Source organism: Plectropomus leopardus, chromosome 7 (genome assembly GCF_008729295.1).
Source record: "Plectropomus leopardus isolate mb chromosome 7, YSFRI_Pleo_2.0, whole genome shotgun sequence".
NCBI classification, from domain to species: domain Eukaryota; kingdom Metazoa; phylum Chordata; class Actinopteri; order Perciformes; family Serranidae; genus Plectropomus; species Plectropomus leopardus.
This window is the reverse complement of record NC_056469.1, coordinates 29042562-29059114: the sequence shown is the minus strand read 5'-3', so window position 1 is coordinate 29059114 and position 16553 is coordinate 29042562. Positions and strand designations below refer to the sequence as shown.

Below are 16553 nucleotides of genomic sequence, written 5' to 3'. Positions count from 1 at the left end.
TGAATTACAGCAGTGTTGTCTAACAAACGGTTTAGCTGTAACCTACACTGTAAGAAATGTTTTGGAATAATGAAAAAGACCTGAGTAGTATTGCAATTACCCCAACACCAGAGAGAGACACAATCTGTTCTGCATTATTAAAGACAATAATCGAGAGTACATATCATTCAATCAAAGAAACGTTTTCAGTCTTTGGTCTGGAATGCTTTCCCCAACTGACATTCAGAGATCACAAAAAAAGGCGAATGCACATTAACTTTCTTCTGGATTATCAGCTCCAGGTGGAATCGTACTGGGTCCATCCCGCAGGAGGAGCCAGGTAGATTCTCTGTCCTCTTGAGATGAAACTGACAATCCCCCTGTATCCTGTCCTCGGGACTCCAGACTTCAAGTCATCCATGATTCCTAGGTTTTTGGCCAGCACTTTAAAACTGTCCTTACTTGAATATTGAAGGCGGAAAGGGAAAGGGCCCGGTCCTTTTAGCTGCCCGTGTTTAACATCTTCATATGTAACCATGGGAGCGTTGTAAACTTCCTTCTCAAAATCTTCTCTGTACGTCTCCTCCTTCAAGTAACTCAGGTCTAACTTGGTGAAAGGCACAAATTCGGTGTTCAGTTTAATGTATCGCAGGTACTTGTCATAAAACTGACCCTGACTCACTCCCTTCCGCCCAAAGGTCAAAGTTCGGGAGATCTCCGGGCGGATACAGGCACGGTTGCGGCGCTGCTCTGGCTGACGCATCCAGTCGTCCCAGAATGAAGCGGGCCACTTTGGCTCCAGCTCCTCCCACACCTCCCCGAGGAGCATCCACCCCAGACCTGGAAAGAAGTCTGTCCTGTAGAGCAGGTTAGCCTTACCTGGGTCCACATAACCATCCCTGCCATTGTCATTCCAGGCCGAAACACACCACAGCTGGGGTCCGATTTCAGGACAGGCAGCAGGGCTCGGAAGTACTCAAAGAAGTCTGGCGCCACCTAGAGTAGGAAATGAATAATTCAATTACAGTTGACCCCTATCAACAAGTGTTTTTATATTGTTACATATAAAAGAATTAAAATTTAAATGTTTTCAGAGCTTTATAATCTCATGGAATACGTATGAAAGTATGAACTGGAGCAATTTAACCCTTTAAAACCCGAACAAATTGGCTTGTAATGATTTTTTTTTTTACAATAACATGGGAAGAAGGCAATGAGCAACTTGAGAAAAAAATCACCCAAAACTTAGCAAAAAAAAAAAAAGTACAAGAAATATGCCCCCCCCCCCAAAAAGCAATAAATAAATAAAAAACAAAGAAAAAAGTTAAAACAAACAAAAAAAACCCGAAATGACCTGGCAGAAATGTGCTTAAAACTTTAAACTATACAAAATATACAATCAAAAGAATTGTAAATATCCTTTTTTTCAACATTTTTTCCTAATTTTCAAAAACTACAAATTACTTGCAGTTTGTGGAACATTTCTTACCAAGGTGTACATTAAGGTTTTTCCCCATTTTCATTTTTAAATCACACTAATTTGCTCTGGATTCAAATGTTTAAATGCTTCTGAAAGGTTTTTGAAAGCACAAGAAAAGCGTGCCGCTCCAGGTTTCAAAGGGTTAATGTTAATGCCGTGAATTGATGATATGATTACCTCCAGGTCGTCCTCCACAATCACAACCGAGGAATGAGAGAGGGTCTTGAACACTTGGTTGAGAGCCCAGCGGTAATGCCTGGAGATTTTGTAGTAACCCTGAAACTTCTTGTGCTCTGGTCGAACAGCGATATCGGACAAGTCCGGCTGTTTCAGGTGAATAACTTGACTTCCATAAGACCGGATCACCTCGGCAGTCTCGGCGTGTCCACAGTCCTGACTCACTATGATTGGGAAAAGCTCTGCTGAAGGACGGAGCTCCAGGAGTTGTCCAGGCAGCGCCTCACGGTGACCCTGTTACAGGCGATTACCAGGATAGGGATGACGGGCTGACGCGGGACTAAAACCTTCGGTCTGTTTCTGTTTGCCGGCTCCCACAGTGCCTGCTGATTCTTGATCTGCAGCAGGATTTCTTTCTGCCTTTCAAGCTCCGCTTCAAATGTGTCTGCCATTCGGAGCACATCTCCTACCATATCATTGGTGGGCCTTTCAGCCACTTCTCTGTGCTCCCGGCCAGGTTCGCCCGGCTGGCCGAGTGGGGATCTGCCCCACAGCAGGAGCACCAGTATGGCATTCCAGGTGATAAACAGGAACGTACCACAAAGAATGACAGAGCCTTTCTTGCGGAGCATGGCCCAGAAACTCAGAGGGAGGGAGGCGGGTTGAGGAGGACGGGGTCTGAATAGAAAGATGTGTCCTTGTAGCAGACAATAGGAATGGGATATGGGAAGGGCAACCTGTCTATCATCACAAGTACATAATCAGAAATCTGGGGTCACAGTTTCTTGGCTCACTGTGCAATTACTTAAGTGAAAAGGACACAATACAGTGTCAATGAGGGCTGAGATGGACAGAATATGATGAAGGACAGGACTCATCTTGGAGTAAATGTGTGCTTCTGGCAGATCTTCAACTTCCAATATCCTCTTTCGTCTGAAATAATAAAAGAACAGAAGAAGACAAGTGAGCTTTTTGGCCAAGTGTGTGAACAATAGGGGTCAATATTTTACTGCATAAATTATCAGTCCTGCAAGTACAAATTAAACTTTTGGTAGCTTACTGGAATAATAAAATCAATCGCTTTTTCTGCCCACCAGATACAAGTGGCTGCAATCAAAATTACTGAAGTGAGAACAACAGACCGAAAACTTTATCTTATTAGAAAAAAACATAAATATGTATATGTATATATAGATATATATGATGTTAAATGTACATAAGTATTAACAGTAAAATGCTGGTAATAATTTGAAAATTTTGACGGCTATTTCTTCATAACAGACACTCTCTTAAAAATGGAGCCTATGGGGGTGTGGAAAATCCAGTTTTCCCTGCCCTCCCATTCCTTTATTTGTTCAGCAACAAAAAAGTGAGCCAAATTCCCTATACCTGTGCACTGGGGACAGGAATCCCCAGAGGTCATACAATACAATATTGTCACAATACACAATACATTACTTTAAACGCATTGCAATGTGCTGAGTATTGCAACAAAATGTATTGCAATTTATTATCTTTTTTGACTGTAATCTATGTAAAAACCTTGTCAACATTTGTTTTAACCAATAAGGTAAATTTTTCAGTCTTTTCATTTCACTTTAGTCATTTTTGTTGCAGCAAAATGAATCTAGTGGACTGAAAAAGCAACAGATTTATTATTCCTGTAGACTACCGCAAGTCCAAACACACACACACACACACACACACACACACACACAGATAGGCTGATAGATAGATAGACAGGTCAAAGGGTTGACCAATGTTGGTTTTTTAGAACTGATACTGATTATCAGCAGTTAATGTGACCAATAATGATATTTGGAACCAATATGCATTTACAATAAAAATTAAAATCTTTCTGCCAATATTTAATACTGGAAATATAACAAACTCCAACAGAAACTTTCTTTAAACGCCTTTAAATGAGCAGCAAGTCCCCCACCAACTTTTTTTTGATAAGGTCAAGTGAAAATTAAAATAAAGATAAATTAATAAAACTGGGTATTTGACGTTTTACATGGTAAAAGTTCCTCCAGTGCTATCTCTTTATTTACACTTTTAAATTTAATAATTTTATCAGCCATCGGCAAAATGCCAAATATGGGACCAATAATTGACAAGGCCGACAATATGTCGACCCTTAAGATATATATATATATATACATATATGTGTGTGTGTGTGTGTGTGTGTGTGTGTGTGTGTGTGTGTGTGCAGCAGGACAACAATGAAATGGTGCAGAGTGTAAAGGCTGCCTGAATAAATGAATAAATATGGGATGATTCATGTTAAGAACATAATGTACTTTAAGAAAATAAAGGTTGCAATAAAACTGACAACAGAGACGAAATAACACGCGTGTAACAGCAGCACTGAAGAGAATAAAAGGAGGAAATCAGTTGACGTTAATGTCTGTTTCGTAGGAAGTCGCTTCACGTGAACCGGAGTGATGATTCACCCAAATGTCCCTTATCGATTTTCCCTTATCACCTGTGGCTGCCTCGCCAAAAAAAACCCAAAATGTGTCTTTTCATGACAGAAAAACAGCTGTAAAGAGGGTGTTTGAGCCCGTGTGTCCTCCGCGGTGCTCGCAGACAGGTTAGAGCCGACAGACTGTAAATACTGTAGCTGAAGAGGAGCGTGCTGAAATTAGCTCTTACCCTCTGCGCGTGTCTTCTTTTTGGGGCCATTTCTTCGATGACAACCGGCAAAGTTTAACGACACGAGCCGAGAGGACGGGTGGAGCTGCTCTCTCGGTAGTTTCCGAGCTATTAAAGCAACTTAACACCCCTTTAGTTTCTCTTGTTTCTCACCAGACTGGAAGAAGGGGATAAGGAGGAGGAGGAGGAGGGAAAGTAACACGACGACTTCCTGGGCAGCGAGCAGTCACAGGAAGTCCCGCCCTAACTGTCACCTCGAGGAGTTATGCAACAGATTGGCGCGTGAGCGGTTATCCAGTGTGTTTATTAACAAACTGCAGCTTCTGGTGTCTTTGCACACACTTATTTAGTCTATTTAGTCTATTTTTTAGTTTATTATAGTAGTCTCCTCTGTGGTGCATCTCTCTTTTTCTCTGTATATATTGCTTATATATTTATTGGTCTATATTCTATTCTGTATGTTTATTATGCTGCTGGTTACTTAAATTTCCCTCGGGATCAATAAAGTACCTATCTATCTATCATTGACTTTTTTAAATTGTTTTTTAAGTGATCTGTACATATTGTGTTGGGGATTTTTTATTTATTTTTTATTTTTTTATTAAGTGATCTTATTGCATTGTGAATATGTTGTGTATGGTACTTCTATGTGTCTTTTATATCTTTTGTATGTATTGTCTATTGTCTTATTGTCTCTTATCTGGACCATTGAGTCTGTAATAAAGTTTATTTATTTTATTTATTTATTTACTGCTCTCACACACTGTGGTGTGAAATATGCCAATGAAGAAATCTAGGATTATGTCTTTATTTATCTACCTGACGGCCAAAATGTAAACTTGTATAAACGAGAGCCCACACAAACTTACTTTAAATAGGCATTGAAACCAATTGCCTTGAAAAAGGAAAGTAAATATAGCTATTTATCTTCATTTATATATACTTTACATCCAATCGTTAAGTTGACTCAAAATTGAACTGTATCTACTTAATTTTGTGAAGTTGTTGCAACTTAAAAATGACAAGTGAAATAACCTTGTTTCTAAGTTAGAAACTTCACTAAACCAAGTCCGTCTGACTAAAATTGATCATCACAAAGAGGATTTGCCAATGATGAAGTCTGTTTTGTTTAAGAGAATACAAATATGATTGGCATGTTTGCAATCATCAGAATACATACATATAACAGAGTAAACTTGGTTTGCTGAAGTTGCAAAAACTTAGAAAGACTTATTTATTAAACTTGTTAAGTTGCCACAACTTCATAAAATCAAGTAAATATAACTTAATTTAAAGTAAACTTCACAATTAGATATAAATTTAACATTAACTGAGTAATAGTTATATTTACTAACATTTTTCAAGGCAATTGGTATCCTAGATTTTTTTAAAGTACAATTTGCTTATCAGATTTTACAGTGTAGAGAAGGGGCAACAACTTAACACAGGCTTGTTAAACTGTGATACTTCAATAAATGAAAAGACTTTAATAGAATAAAGATATCTTTGTAAAGGTATGGTATATTGTCTGACAGCTGCTTGTTATTAAAATAGCTTCAGAAAAACACCATTAAAATGTTGACGAAATAAGAAAAAAAACAACATAAATTTTGTTGGCCCTTTATAGAAAAGTCACACTGAAAGATTCAAGACTGACTTTAAAATGATCCAGATAATATCTTAACTGTTAACTGCTGTTAGTTATTCTTTTCATATGCTTTTTGACTTGATTTTTAGGTAATTTCCTCTTTTGTTGCTCATTTCCTTATTCCCATGTTTTCTAAGGAAAGCCAATTTTCAGGTTTTAAAAGGTTAACATGCTGCACCTTTGCAGCGTCACCAGTCTTAAAGCAATAATGAGCTGCAGAGCTATTTACTTACTAACTTTGACGTAAATGCACTTCATTCTTGCAATATGTGTTCATTTCTTTGTGTTCTAAGCCCACATATTATTTACATTTTGTCAAATAAAACTGTCTAAGTTGTAAATTCTCTTTTGTGCGGACCTTGAGCTAATAATTAAGGAGAAGTCTGGACCACTGCTCTATTCCATGTTTGCAAAATGAGCGTTTGTGCAAAACACATGCAGGGTAAACTCAAAAATAAAATGTATTGTTAATATTCTAAAATACACACCAGGAGGCAAAGAATGCTTTAGATAAAATGTACCACAAACAAGGCATGAGTTTCATATTTCTCATGTATTTTATGTTACAGGACAGCTTACTTTTCGTCAAAGCAAAAAAAAAAAAAAAAAAAACTACAGACAACCACTTGTTTTCTTGTGTCACCAGGCTGAAGTCCAGCGTGCATTGTGTATTGTGAAATCCAAGTAAAGTCAATAAATAAGGTTAGATCACAGTGTTTATTTTTAGTGCTGAGGCCTTGGACTCTCAGTCAGGTCTGTCCTTTGGGATCATTTGTCCAGAGTTTTCCTTGGCGGAGCTTAGGTCGGTGGACCTGTGGATTTGTCGATTTGCCTGAAAGAGGACAAATAAAATAATTTCATATACTTGAAAATAACATAAATGTCACTCAGAGATAGAGTTATACAATATAAAATCCAACACAGAGCGTACATTACTCCCTCCAAAATCAAGAAAATAAACCCAAGCTCTCTGATCTCTGCTGGCAAGGTTTTAGTAATAATCAATATTGACCTTTCTCCTTGTCCTGTTCTTGGCTCTTGGTTTTCTGGAGCATAGGGCTAATTTTAAAAAAAAATAATTAAAAAAAAATCTGACAAGTTGATCATACTTAAAATAATTGTGGAAATTGATTGCCTTGAAAAAAGGAAAATGAATATAACTTTTAATTTTCATTTATGTTTACTTTATATTTAATTGTGAAGTCAATAAAATCCAAATAATTAAATAAGGTCACTTGCATAGGTGGAAAGATGTTCCTTACGCGTAACCAGGAAATGAGTGAATGTCCAAACACTGAAGTATCTTTGAGTGATGTTCTTGTTTAATGCAGAATGATGATAGTTGATTACTTTGTGATGTGATGTGATGTGAATTTAAAGTGATCCGATTTACCTTTGATATGATATGATACAATACGATACGATGATACAATACAATAGGAAATGATTCGATATACTCACTGCCTTTTCTGCATAGCTGTGATTACGTTTAGACATGTGCCTGTCCCTATGCTCCACTGTGATATTGCCCCTCCACCAACATGACTTTAAAATACCTGTCTCACACCCAATGTGAGTCGTCTCACACCAAATGTGACATCACAAACTATAGGACCTACACTACCATCTAGTATCCAAACATTGTAGTCTTCACATACCAAACTACACTATAAAACAATACAAAGTAGACACATGCTAAAAGGCTCCTACAATGATTGTTTACTCAAAATTTAACTGTAAATACTTGAATTTGTTGCAACTTAAAAGTTATGTGGAAATGCCTTGATAGCAGCTTCAGTAAACCAAGTTAATCTGATTTAACTTGATCAGCACAAAGAGGATTTTGCCAGTGATGAAGTTAGGAGATCTGTGAGCAGTTTTGAATATAAAAATATGATTGACTAGTTTGCAACCAGCAGAATATATAGCACTGTAAACTCAATTTACTGAATGGTTCACATGAGGCATGATGGTGGATTGTAACTAGGTACATTTACTCAAGTAGTTAAGTACACATCTCAGGTACTTGTACATTACTTTAGTCTTTTCTTTTCATACCACTTTACATTTTTACTGCACTACATTTCAGAGGTAAATATTGTAGTTTTTACTTCAGTACATTTCTCTGAATGCTGTAGTTACTAGTTGCTTAACAAATTAAGATTTTTTTTCCAAAAGTGTGTAAAACATCTTGTTTTTTTTACAAATTAAACTACTCAACAGTTTCTACAAGCAAAGCTGAAATGGTTTGTCAATTAATCAATTAGTTGATCAACAGAAAATTAACTGGCAACTATTTTGATAAAGATTTCAGTAATTTTCTTGGGGTTTTTTTTTTGTTTTTTTTTTTCGTTTTTGGGGTAAAGTTTTATATTTTTCGGAACTGGTTATTTTGGCAATTATTTTAATAAACACTTCAGTCACTTTTTTTTAATGCATATGTAATTTTTAAAAAAATTTTTCTGCATTGCTTCTACTTTTCCTACATTTTTGCACATTTTCATGATAATACTCACTGACTTTTACTTACCATCCATTTTAGTGCAGGTCTTTTACCTTTAACAGACTATTTTGTGGTATTTGTACTTTTATTTAAGCAAATGGTCTGAATACCTCCTCCACCCCTGATGAAGTGTCAACCCCTCACCTTCAGGACATTGTCTCTCGTGTCTTGATGCTGTGGCGCATCATCAGGGCTGCTGCAGGACCTCCACAGCTCCACCAGCTTCTGCAACATCAGCTCTGACACCAGAGCGGTCAGAGACACGCAGGTGCTCCTCAGTGTTGACCAACCAGGTAACACGTAGGACGGGTTTTCTCCTGCCTTTCCCGCTAAACACGAAGACGTTAGGGACACTTTCAAAACGCCAGCTGGGACTTCACTGGTCTCCTGACCAAATACTATTTTACAGATGTGTGTAGCACCTGTTTCGTGTTTAATCTTTTGGATAATTTGAGAGCATTTGTCTCTTCCAGTCAGTCTGCGTACCAGCTGACGCACCAGCGCGTTTTGGACACCAGGCGCAGCCGAGCGCGCGTCCCCTGCAGATTGCGAAAGTTTCTGGTGACATAAGTTGTTGTTTTCCCTGCAGTGTTTTTCTCTCAACACTCTACCATCATCCCCTCGGGGCGACTCGTACGCAACAGCCAATCTTCTTCCCACCAGGACGCGGTCTCCTTGCAGGAAAGCCTCCCACGCTGTCGCCTGGTTTGACCGGGCACGCTCAGCCGGTGACCCGCTGAGGCTGTACGCAGAGGTGGCAGGCCGCTTGGTCGGCGGATTCCTGGTCCAGATATTTCCCCGACACCGGAGAACAGCAGACAGGGCAGAGGCGGAGGGCGTGGAAGCCATGGTGGACGATAATATCCACAACTTCTGTTTTTCCTCCGAAGTTTCTGATACTCAACCTCTATCCGCGTAGTCACATAACGTATAAAGGTTAATGTGCGTCAGGAGCGGATCAGACGAGGGAGGGGGTCCCTGTACTCTGGTGCACCCGACCATATTTGCCTCGGTAGTCAGAGGGGGGCTTAGGTGGGCGTGTCTTTGGGCAATGAGGGGTACTAATAACCCTCAGTCAAAAAAAAAACAAACACTACCTGTAGCCCACAGACAGTGATGGATCATTTTCTAAAGTAAAAGAACTTCTACCACTCTGTGAAAATACTCGGTCACAAGTAAAAGTCTTACATTAAAAATGGTACTTAAATAAAAGTCAGTAAGCATGATCAGGAAAATGTATGAAAAGTAGAGATACCCAATGCAGACAAATCTTAAAAAAGAAAATACAGATGCAAAATTATTATTATTATTTTTTAAAAAAGAAGAAATATACCAAAAAGTCTAAATTTAATATATATATATATATATATATATATATATATATATATATATATATATATATATATATATATACACACAATACAAAACTTCTCAATAAAAAAACCCAAGTATAATCAAGTAGTATTAAATTTAAGAACAGCAGACAGGGCAAATCTTATGTAACAGTAACAGAAAATTGTACTATACGCTGCAATAACTTTGCAAGTTATTGCAGCGTATAGGCTCATTACTTTTATGTAACATTTATGTTGTTATTTTTCTAACTTGCCTTTAAGTTTAAATGCAGCCTTGGGTGTAAATTTTGAACATGCGACCCTAGTGAAAACATAAATGTAGCAGAGGGCTTTTATTTGACAAAATTAAAGACATTTACACTTAAAATTTGTGGCAACTAATTGCACTAATTGGTGCATGAAATTAGTTGTTCGATGCTTAAAATTTTCTGACGGAGGATCCTAAAACGCCCCCCAGTTCACATGTGCTTCCCCGCTGATGCTGAAACAAAACCTGGGCCCTCGGAGGCGGCTTCTGATGCAGCAGATAAACTGAAAGACTGCAGGAAAGAGGGACCTAAACTCACATGTTTTGTCCACAACACATCAAAGAGATGGATGACATTTTACAGGGGACAGGACAAAAAGTTCATGGCAGTTAAGATAAACTGTCAAACTGGTTTATCAGCTGAAACAACAGAGAGGAGCCACTGAGGAGGAATTCAGAATTAAAGCCACCATGTTAGCTGGTCTGTTTACACCACTAGAGGGTATCAGGTGTCTGATATGGGGTTCCTGAAGGCCAACAGGCACAAATCTGTTTAGACTTGGCAGAGGACAAGTGACAGGAAAAATGTACCCAACAATACTGTATTCATAGAAGAGAGGAGATAAAAAAAAAAAAAAAAAAAAATCCAGACTAGCTCATCAAAATTAAGTTGTTACCATGTGTTTTATATGGAGGTACAGCGATGATGTTAAGTTTAATAAAATTTGGCATTGAAAAAGGAAACACTGGCACTGCAAAAAATATAACGGAAAAATAAAACACAGGCAATAAAAAACATTTTTTTCATTTAGTTTTATATTTTTGAACTCAGGTGTTTACTTCATGTCACTCATTTATTTTTTTCAGTGTCATCTTTTATTTCACACCAAATCAAAAAGCTGTCATGTAAAAAAAATTATATGTATATTAAAAAAGAGTGCCATAAAGAAAAAAATCTACTGAAAAATAAAATACAGGCATTGAAATTATTATTTTATTTTGATTTGTTTTATTCTGATTTTTATTACACATTTTAATGACTGTGTTTATTATTTCAGGGGATTTTTTTCAGTGCCAATGTTTCCTTTCTCAATGCCACATTTTATTTTCAATGTCAAGACTTACTGTCACTGTTGTACTTCCATAGTTTTGGAATAAGACATTTTTCAGTTTTCAAATTTGAAAAACTAAGCAATGAGCTTTTCAGCGTCTCAACAAAATGCTTTATTTGATAATACAATGAGGGATTAAGTCCATTCTCATAAATGAAAAGAGAAAATATATACAAATATATAAATCATCTATGGCTATGTACAGTGAGTCGGTCTATAAACAAAAGTTGTGAGGGACTGTTGGCTATTTATGAGAGGGGGGAGTCACTTCAATAAGTTATGTGTTTTGGCTTGGAGAAGAGAAATTCAACCTTAAATGGTTGAATTTTGTATTATTTTTTTCCTCAGTCACCCAGAGAGACTCTGGGGGGGCGTCATAAAATATATATTAAAAAAAAAAATACAGTCACAACTAAGCCACCTCCTCTGATAAATTACGTACAGTCCCTAAGAACTACAAACCCGGAAATCAGCCTGATGCAATCATAAGATACTCCAGTCTTCTTATCACAGAGTTTAGTGCATTTCAACATTTACAGCTTATTAATCAAAATGGACAGTTTCTTTACACAGTGCTTCTGGATTTCACAGTAACCACATTCACGTTTAGACAAAAAAGATGAGTTTTCCCTGGTTATTTCCCATGTGCAACTTTGAGCCACGTGTCCTTCCTTTAACCCTTTGAAAACATCGAGCGACGTCACTTTCCTTGTGTTGCCTTTCACAAGTATTCAGACCTTTGAAACCTGAGCGAAATGGTGCCATTTCATTCAAAAACATGGGAAAAGGCAATGAGCAATCTAACAAGAAATATCCATGAACTGCAAGAATACATTTAGAAAATGATTTTAAAAAAGCTTTCTGGAGAATAAAAGAAAAGTTAGGGAAAAATTGTATTTAATGTATTATAATTTCATAGTTAAAATTATGTTATAAAATTGTTTTGATTTTGTAGGCACTTTTTAAAGACTTGTTTTTTTTTTTTTCTTTCTTTTCCATTGTTTTGTTTTGGTTTTTATTTATGTATTTTTTCATTATTATTATATTATTTATTATTATTATTGTCATTGTTATTATTATTATTATTATTATTATTATTATTAATTAATTTATTTATTTTACAAATTTTCATGTAATTTTCTTACTTTTTTTTCAAATTTCTCTGTATTTTTTTGGGTCATTTCTTCTTTCGTTGTTCACTGCCTTCCTCCCGTGATTTTGAAAGAAATCACTCTGATTCGCTCGGGATTCAAAGAAAAAAAAGTTGCTGCTCTTGTTTTCCTTCCTTCCTGCACTTCAGTGCCTGAATGTGACCCAGTGCTTAGTTTTTCCTTCACCAAGAGGACAAAAGGAGGCATTTTTGGTCTCATCTCTACAAACCGTCCAGTCCTGTCCCCCCTCAGGGTCCAGCATGTGGAGTGAGAGCATCTGGAGACGTATGGTTCGCTGGATCGCCAGGCCGCCTATGAACGACCACATTGGGTATAATCACAAAAGCCAGAATCCCCACCAGCATGAGCGCCACAGTGATGGTGATGATGGACGCCACCACCGCGTAGTAGCACTGGTCCGAGCGGAACAACCTGCGCAGGCGACCTCTGACCCTGTTTGGAGGCCTGCCTACGTCCACCACGGTGGTTGGAGGGATCCCCTGCTCCAGTGCGCCCAGATGGAGCTCGCCGCCTGCCGTCATCTGGGCTTCCTGGCTCTTGTTGGGCAGGCTGAGGATGTTGGACTTGGTGGGGCTGCTGGGAGGAGGGTTCTTCAGGAGCAGCTTGCCCTTGCTGCGCTTGAAGCGGATGGACAGTGCCCTCTGCATGTCCGGCGGGAGTTTGCCAATGATGTCCTCGTTGTTGCCGAGGCGAGGCAGGTCCTGGCCGTGGGGGAGCTCGGTCAGCTCGCGACACACGGGGCAGCACAGGGTCTTGAGCTCGGGGGAGGTCACGTTGATGCGAGCGAGGCACTCCAGGCAGAAGGTGTGCCCGCACGCCAGCAGCTTTGGGGTCTTGAAGATGTTATCGTACGAGCAGAAGCACACGGCGCACTCGGTTTCCTCCACATCGTCCTCAGGGGGCTTCACCTTCCTCCTGTGGCTGTCTCCATCTTTCCTGTCTCCTCTCCGGGCCTCCTCGCTTCTCCCCCGCTGCCTCCTCTCTCCCTGGTGCCTGTCTCGTTCTCTCCTCCTGCCTCTTTCCGCCCTCTCCGAGTCGGTGCTCCTTGATCTCCTCACTTTTGCTTTCTCGCTCCTCCACATGTCCTCCTTGCTGTTCCTCTCCCTCTGGCTGGGTTTGGGTTTGACGTTTTGGGCCTGCCTGGCTCCGTGGCTGTGCCTCTCCCTGTCATCGCTCATGCTGGAGGGATGATGTTTGAGGCTGTCAGGCTGCTAAAGTCTGGTTTGCAGTTTCCCAATAGGAGCTGTGGAAAATCAAACACTGGGTGAGTTTACCGGCTCTCAGAAACCAGCCGAGCAGGAAACAGTGCAGGAATCCACCCGCACGGCCGCCGCTGCCGCTTCACCATGATGAAGCAATAACGCCTTATCTCCTGCTATCGCACATCTCCATTGTCTCAAGATGCTATCTGTTGATTTTGTGCATGTGTTCAACATGCATGTGGCGCTTTTGCCTTGATAATGGGTTGCTGTATTTGTTTAATAGGCTTTCCTGCAAACATGTCTGTAGCAAGAATTGCAGAGCAGTAATAGATTTTGGATTTCTTTATAATCCTGCAACAGCAGGAGTGTCAACATTTTTTTGAATGGGGACCAGATTAGATAATGCGAAATAACTCAGGGGCCAGTTGCTTCTCGCATTATGTGGGTTAGTTAAAAAAAAAATTAAAAATCACATATAGATTAGAAAATGCAAATAGTTTAACCCTTTGAAACCTGGATTGGCATTGCTTTTCTTGTGTTGCATTCAGACTTCTTTCACAAGTATTTAAACCTTTGAGCCCTGAGAATATTTAATTCAAAATTTTGGCAAGAAATAACTTGAAAATTTGAAGAAATTAATAGATTTAGAAAATCTGTTTTTGTGAAGCAAGGGAAAAGACTATCCAGAGAAATATATTTCTAATATTTATAATTACATATGAAGTTATTTTTACAGAATAATTTGATTTTTGAGCAGGTTTTCAGGTCATTTTCCTATTATTTACTTTATGGTAATTTCCGTACTTGCTCATTGCCCTCATTCCATGTGATTAAAACATTTCAGTTTTCAACTCCTGAAAGCGGTGGCTCTTACTGTCAGCGCTGTTACGCTTCGTTCTTTATTTATTTGCTTGTTTATCGTCACTTAAAGAAAACACACTAGTTTTGCCTGCGTGGTTCCTACTAAAAATACAGTGATCTTGCTTGACAAACACATATTGTGTGGTGGGGCACATACAGTATATTTTGAAACACAAGCCACAGGCTGTATAAAATCTGTCAGAGGGCCACAATTGGCCCCGGGGCCGGACTCTGCACATGCCTGTCTAGTGGGTTGAAACTTGTAAAATAAAACTAAACTGAGGTGCGACACGGCTTCATTGTTTTGAAATGTCATAGCAAACATTCCATCATACCGATCCGTCTCACACAGTCAGTCATTAACTCAACGTTTTGACCCGCAGGAGGCACACGGCTAAATTCATTTCCTTCAAATTGTAGAAAAATGCCCCTTTTTCTTCTTTTTTTTAACATTTGCAACAAGTCAAAGTTTGGAAACAGCTGTACATGTTCCTGTCGATGAAGGATTTAGGGGCTTTAACCCTTTAAAACCTGGTTCGACATCAGTTTTCTTGCGCTGCATTCAGACACCTTTAAAAAGGCAATGACCAACTTGGCAAGAAAAGTCCCACAAATTGCAGCGAATTAGTCAAAGGAGAAAAAAAAATGACTTGGACTTTTTTTTTTTTTTTTTTTTTTTTTAAAAAAGTGGGGAGGACTATTAAAAAAATATTAAAAACTAGGGGAAATGTCCAGAAATGTGTATTTATAATAATATAACATTAACACATTATAATATTTACATTATGTTACAGGAAAAAAATATGAAACATAGTTTTTGAAGGTAATTTTCAGGTAATTTTCCTGTTTGTTCTTTTTTTTTTTTTAAATCTTTCTTTTTTGCTTATTTTCAGGCATTTTTGCAAGTTTTTACTAATTTCTTGCTCATTTTTGTGCCATATGTTTTTCAGCTGCTCTTTGCCGTCTTTCCATGTTCTTTAAAGAAGTCAAACCAGTTTGCTTAAGTTTCAAAGGGTTAAAGTAGGCACAGTTTGCCAGCTTAGAGCAGCACAGAACAACCTTCGAATGACAAAGAACAGGAAAGTTAATAATTGGAGAGAATTTGCACATGCACACACACACACACACACACACACACACACACACACACTGACCTGCTGAGGTAAATGAGGGTCGGATCACGTTGTCAGAGATGATCTCACCGGCAGAATAATCCTCAGCACAGTGAAAACTTCACCAAACTTCATTACTAAAACAACTTGAAGCTTTACTCTGGAAGTCTTTCGGCCTCTCTGCACCTCTGCTCTCCTCCTCTGTTTGCAGCTTTCCTCTCATATGTTGTTTTCTATTTGTAACACAGCACTCATCTGAACACTCCTCCTCCCTTTTTCTCTTCTCTCGTCAGACCAGTTGGACCAGCCTGTGCTTTTTTTTTCAAAAACTGTATCTATGTTGCATATGTACATAATCAGGTATTAGATGTGAACACAGCAGGACCTAAATCATACTGGTTGTATAGTTCAGCTGCAGTTGTGCATGCAATTGTAAAGCAGCATTTTCCTTATTAGGGAGTTTCTCAACCTTTGTTTTCATGTTGGGTCACATGACATGATTTTTTTTTTCTCCACTCTACTTTATGTGAGATATGAATCAACAGTTGGGAAAATTCCACTGTCGCTGCATAAAGAGACAAGAGTTCAGCACTGTCAACACTGCAGGTATCAGCGCCTCATACCTGTCATACCGCCGCCGCGCTCTTAACACTTTGCAGGTTTTACTAACCAGACAAGAAGAGCTGCATGCAAGCTGTCATCTGTCCCAGTTCACTCCCTTTGCACCTGAGCTTTTTTTTTTTTGAATGACCGTGAATACACCCTGACTGAGATACAAGATCTTGATTGCACAGTGCGTCAAAGCCAGAACTGATTTAAATAAATTTACAACATTAAAAAACAGGACAGTATTGTTTGCTCTTCCTCAAACTGCGGCACTTTGTCTGCGACAAAAACTTGCTGCTGTGTGAGAAACCCTGAAGGCACCGAGCTGTCACTGTTCTTATGAAGGACACATACGGAGAAACTTATCTTGTATTTGCTTGCAAGTTGTGAAAAGTTTCACATGTATTTCTTCGTGAGAACTGCATTAAATGTACCAAAAGT

At 38.7% G+C, this 16553-nt stretch overlaps 3 protein-coding genes across 3 annotated transcripts; all 3 read right to left on the bottom strand.

The window, feature by feature from the left end:
- Nucleotides 1-106: 106 nt before the first annotated feature.
- mgat1a (alpha-1,3-mannosyl-glycoprotein 2-beta-N-acetylglucosaminyltransferase a) lies at nt 107-4472 on the bottom strand. The gene is given in 5 exon segments (XM_042490255.1): nt 107-918; nt 921-975; nt 1637-1905; nt 1908-2569; nt 4295-4472. Coding segments are annotated over 4 exon segments (1332 nt in total). The 5' UTR covers nt 2269-2569; nt 4295-4472; the 3' UTR covers nt 107-271.
- Nucleotides 4473-6487: 2015 nt separating this feature from the next.
- Nucleotides 6488-9294, bottom strand: LOC121945671. Its single transcript, XM_042489970.1, has 2 exons — nt 8590-9294; nt 6488-6774 (listed from the first exon to the last, which is right to left on the bottom strand). The coding sequence occupies exons 1-2, from the start codon at nt 9292-9294 to the stop codon at nt 6688-6690; spliced, it is 792 nt and encodes a 263-aa protein (XP_042345904.1). The 3' UTR covers nt 6488-6687.
- A 3081-nt stretch (nt 9295-12375) lies between these two features.
- rnf183 (ring finger protein 183) lies at nt 12376-15914 on the bottom strand. The gene is made up of 2 exons (XM_042489741.1): nt 15549-15914; nt 12376-13574 (listed from the first exon to the last, which is right to left on the bottom strand). The coding sequence occupies exon 2, from the start codon at nt 13507-13509 to the stop codon at nt 12559-12561; it is 951 nt and encodes a 316-aa protein (XP_042345675.1). The 5' UTR covers nt 13510-13574; nt 15549-15914; the 3' UTR covers nt 12376-12558.
- Between the last annotated feature and the right edge of the window lie 639 nt (nt 15915-16553).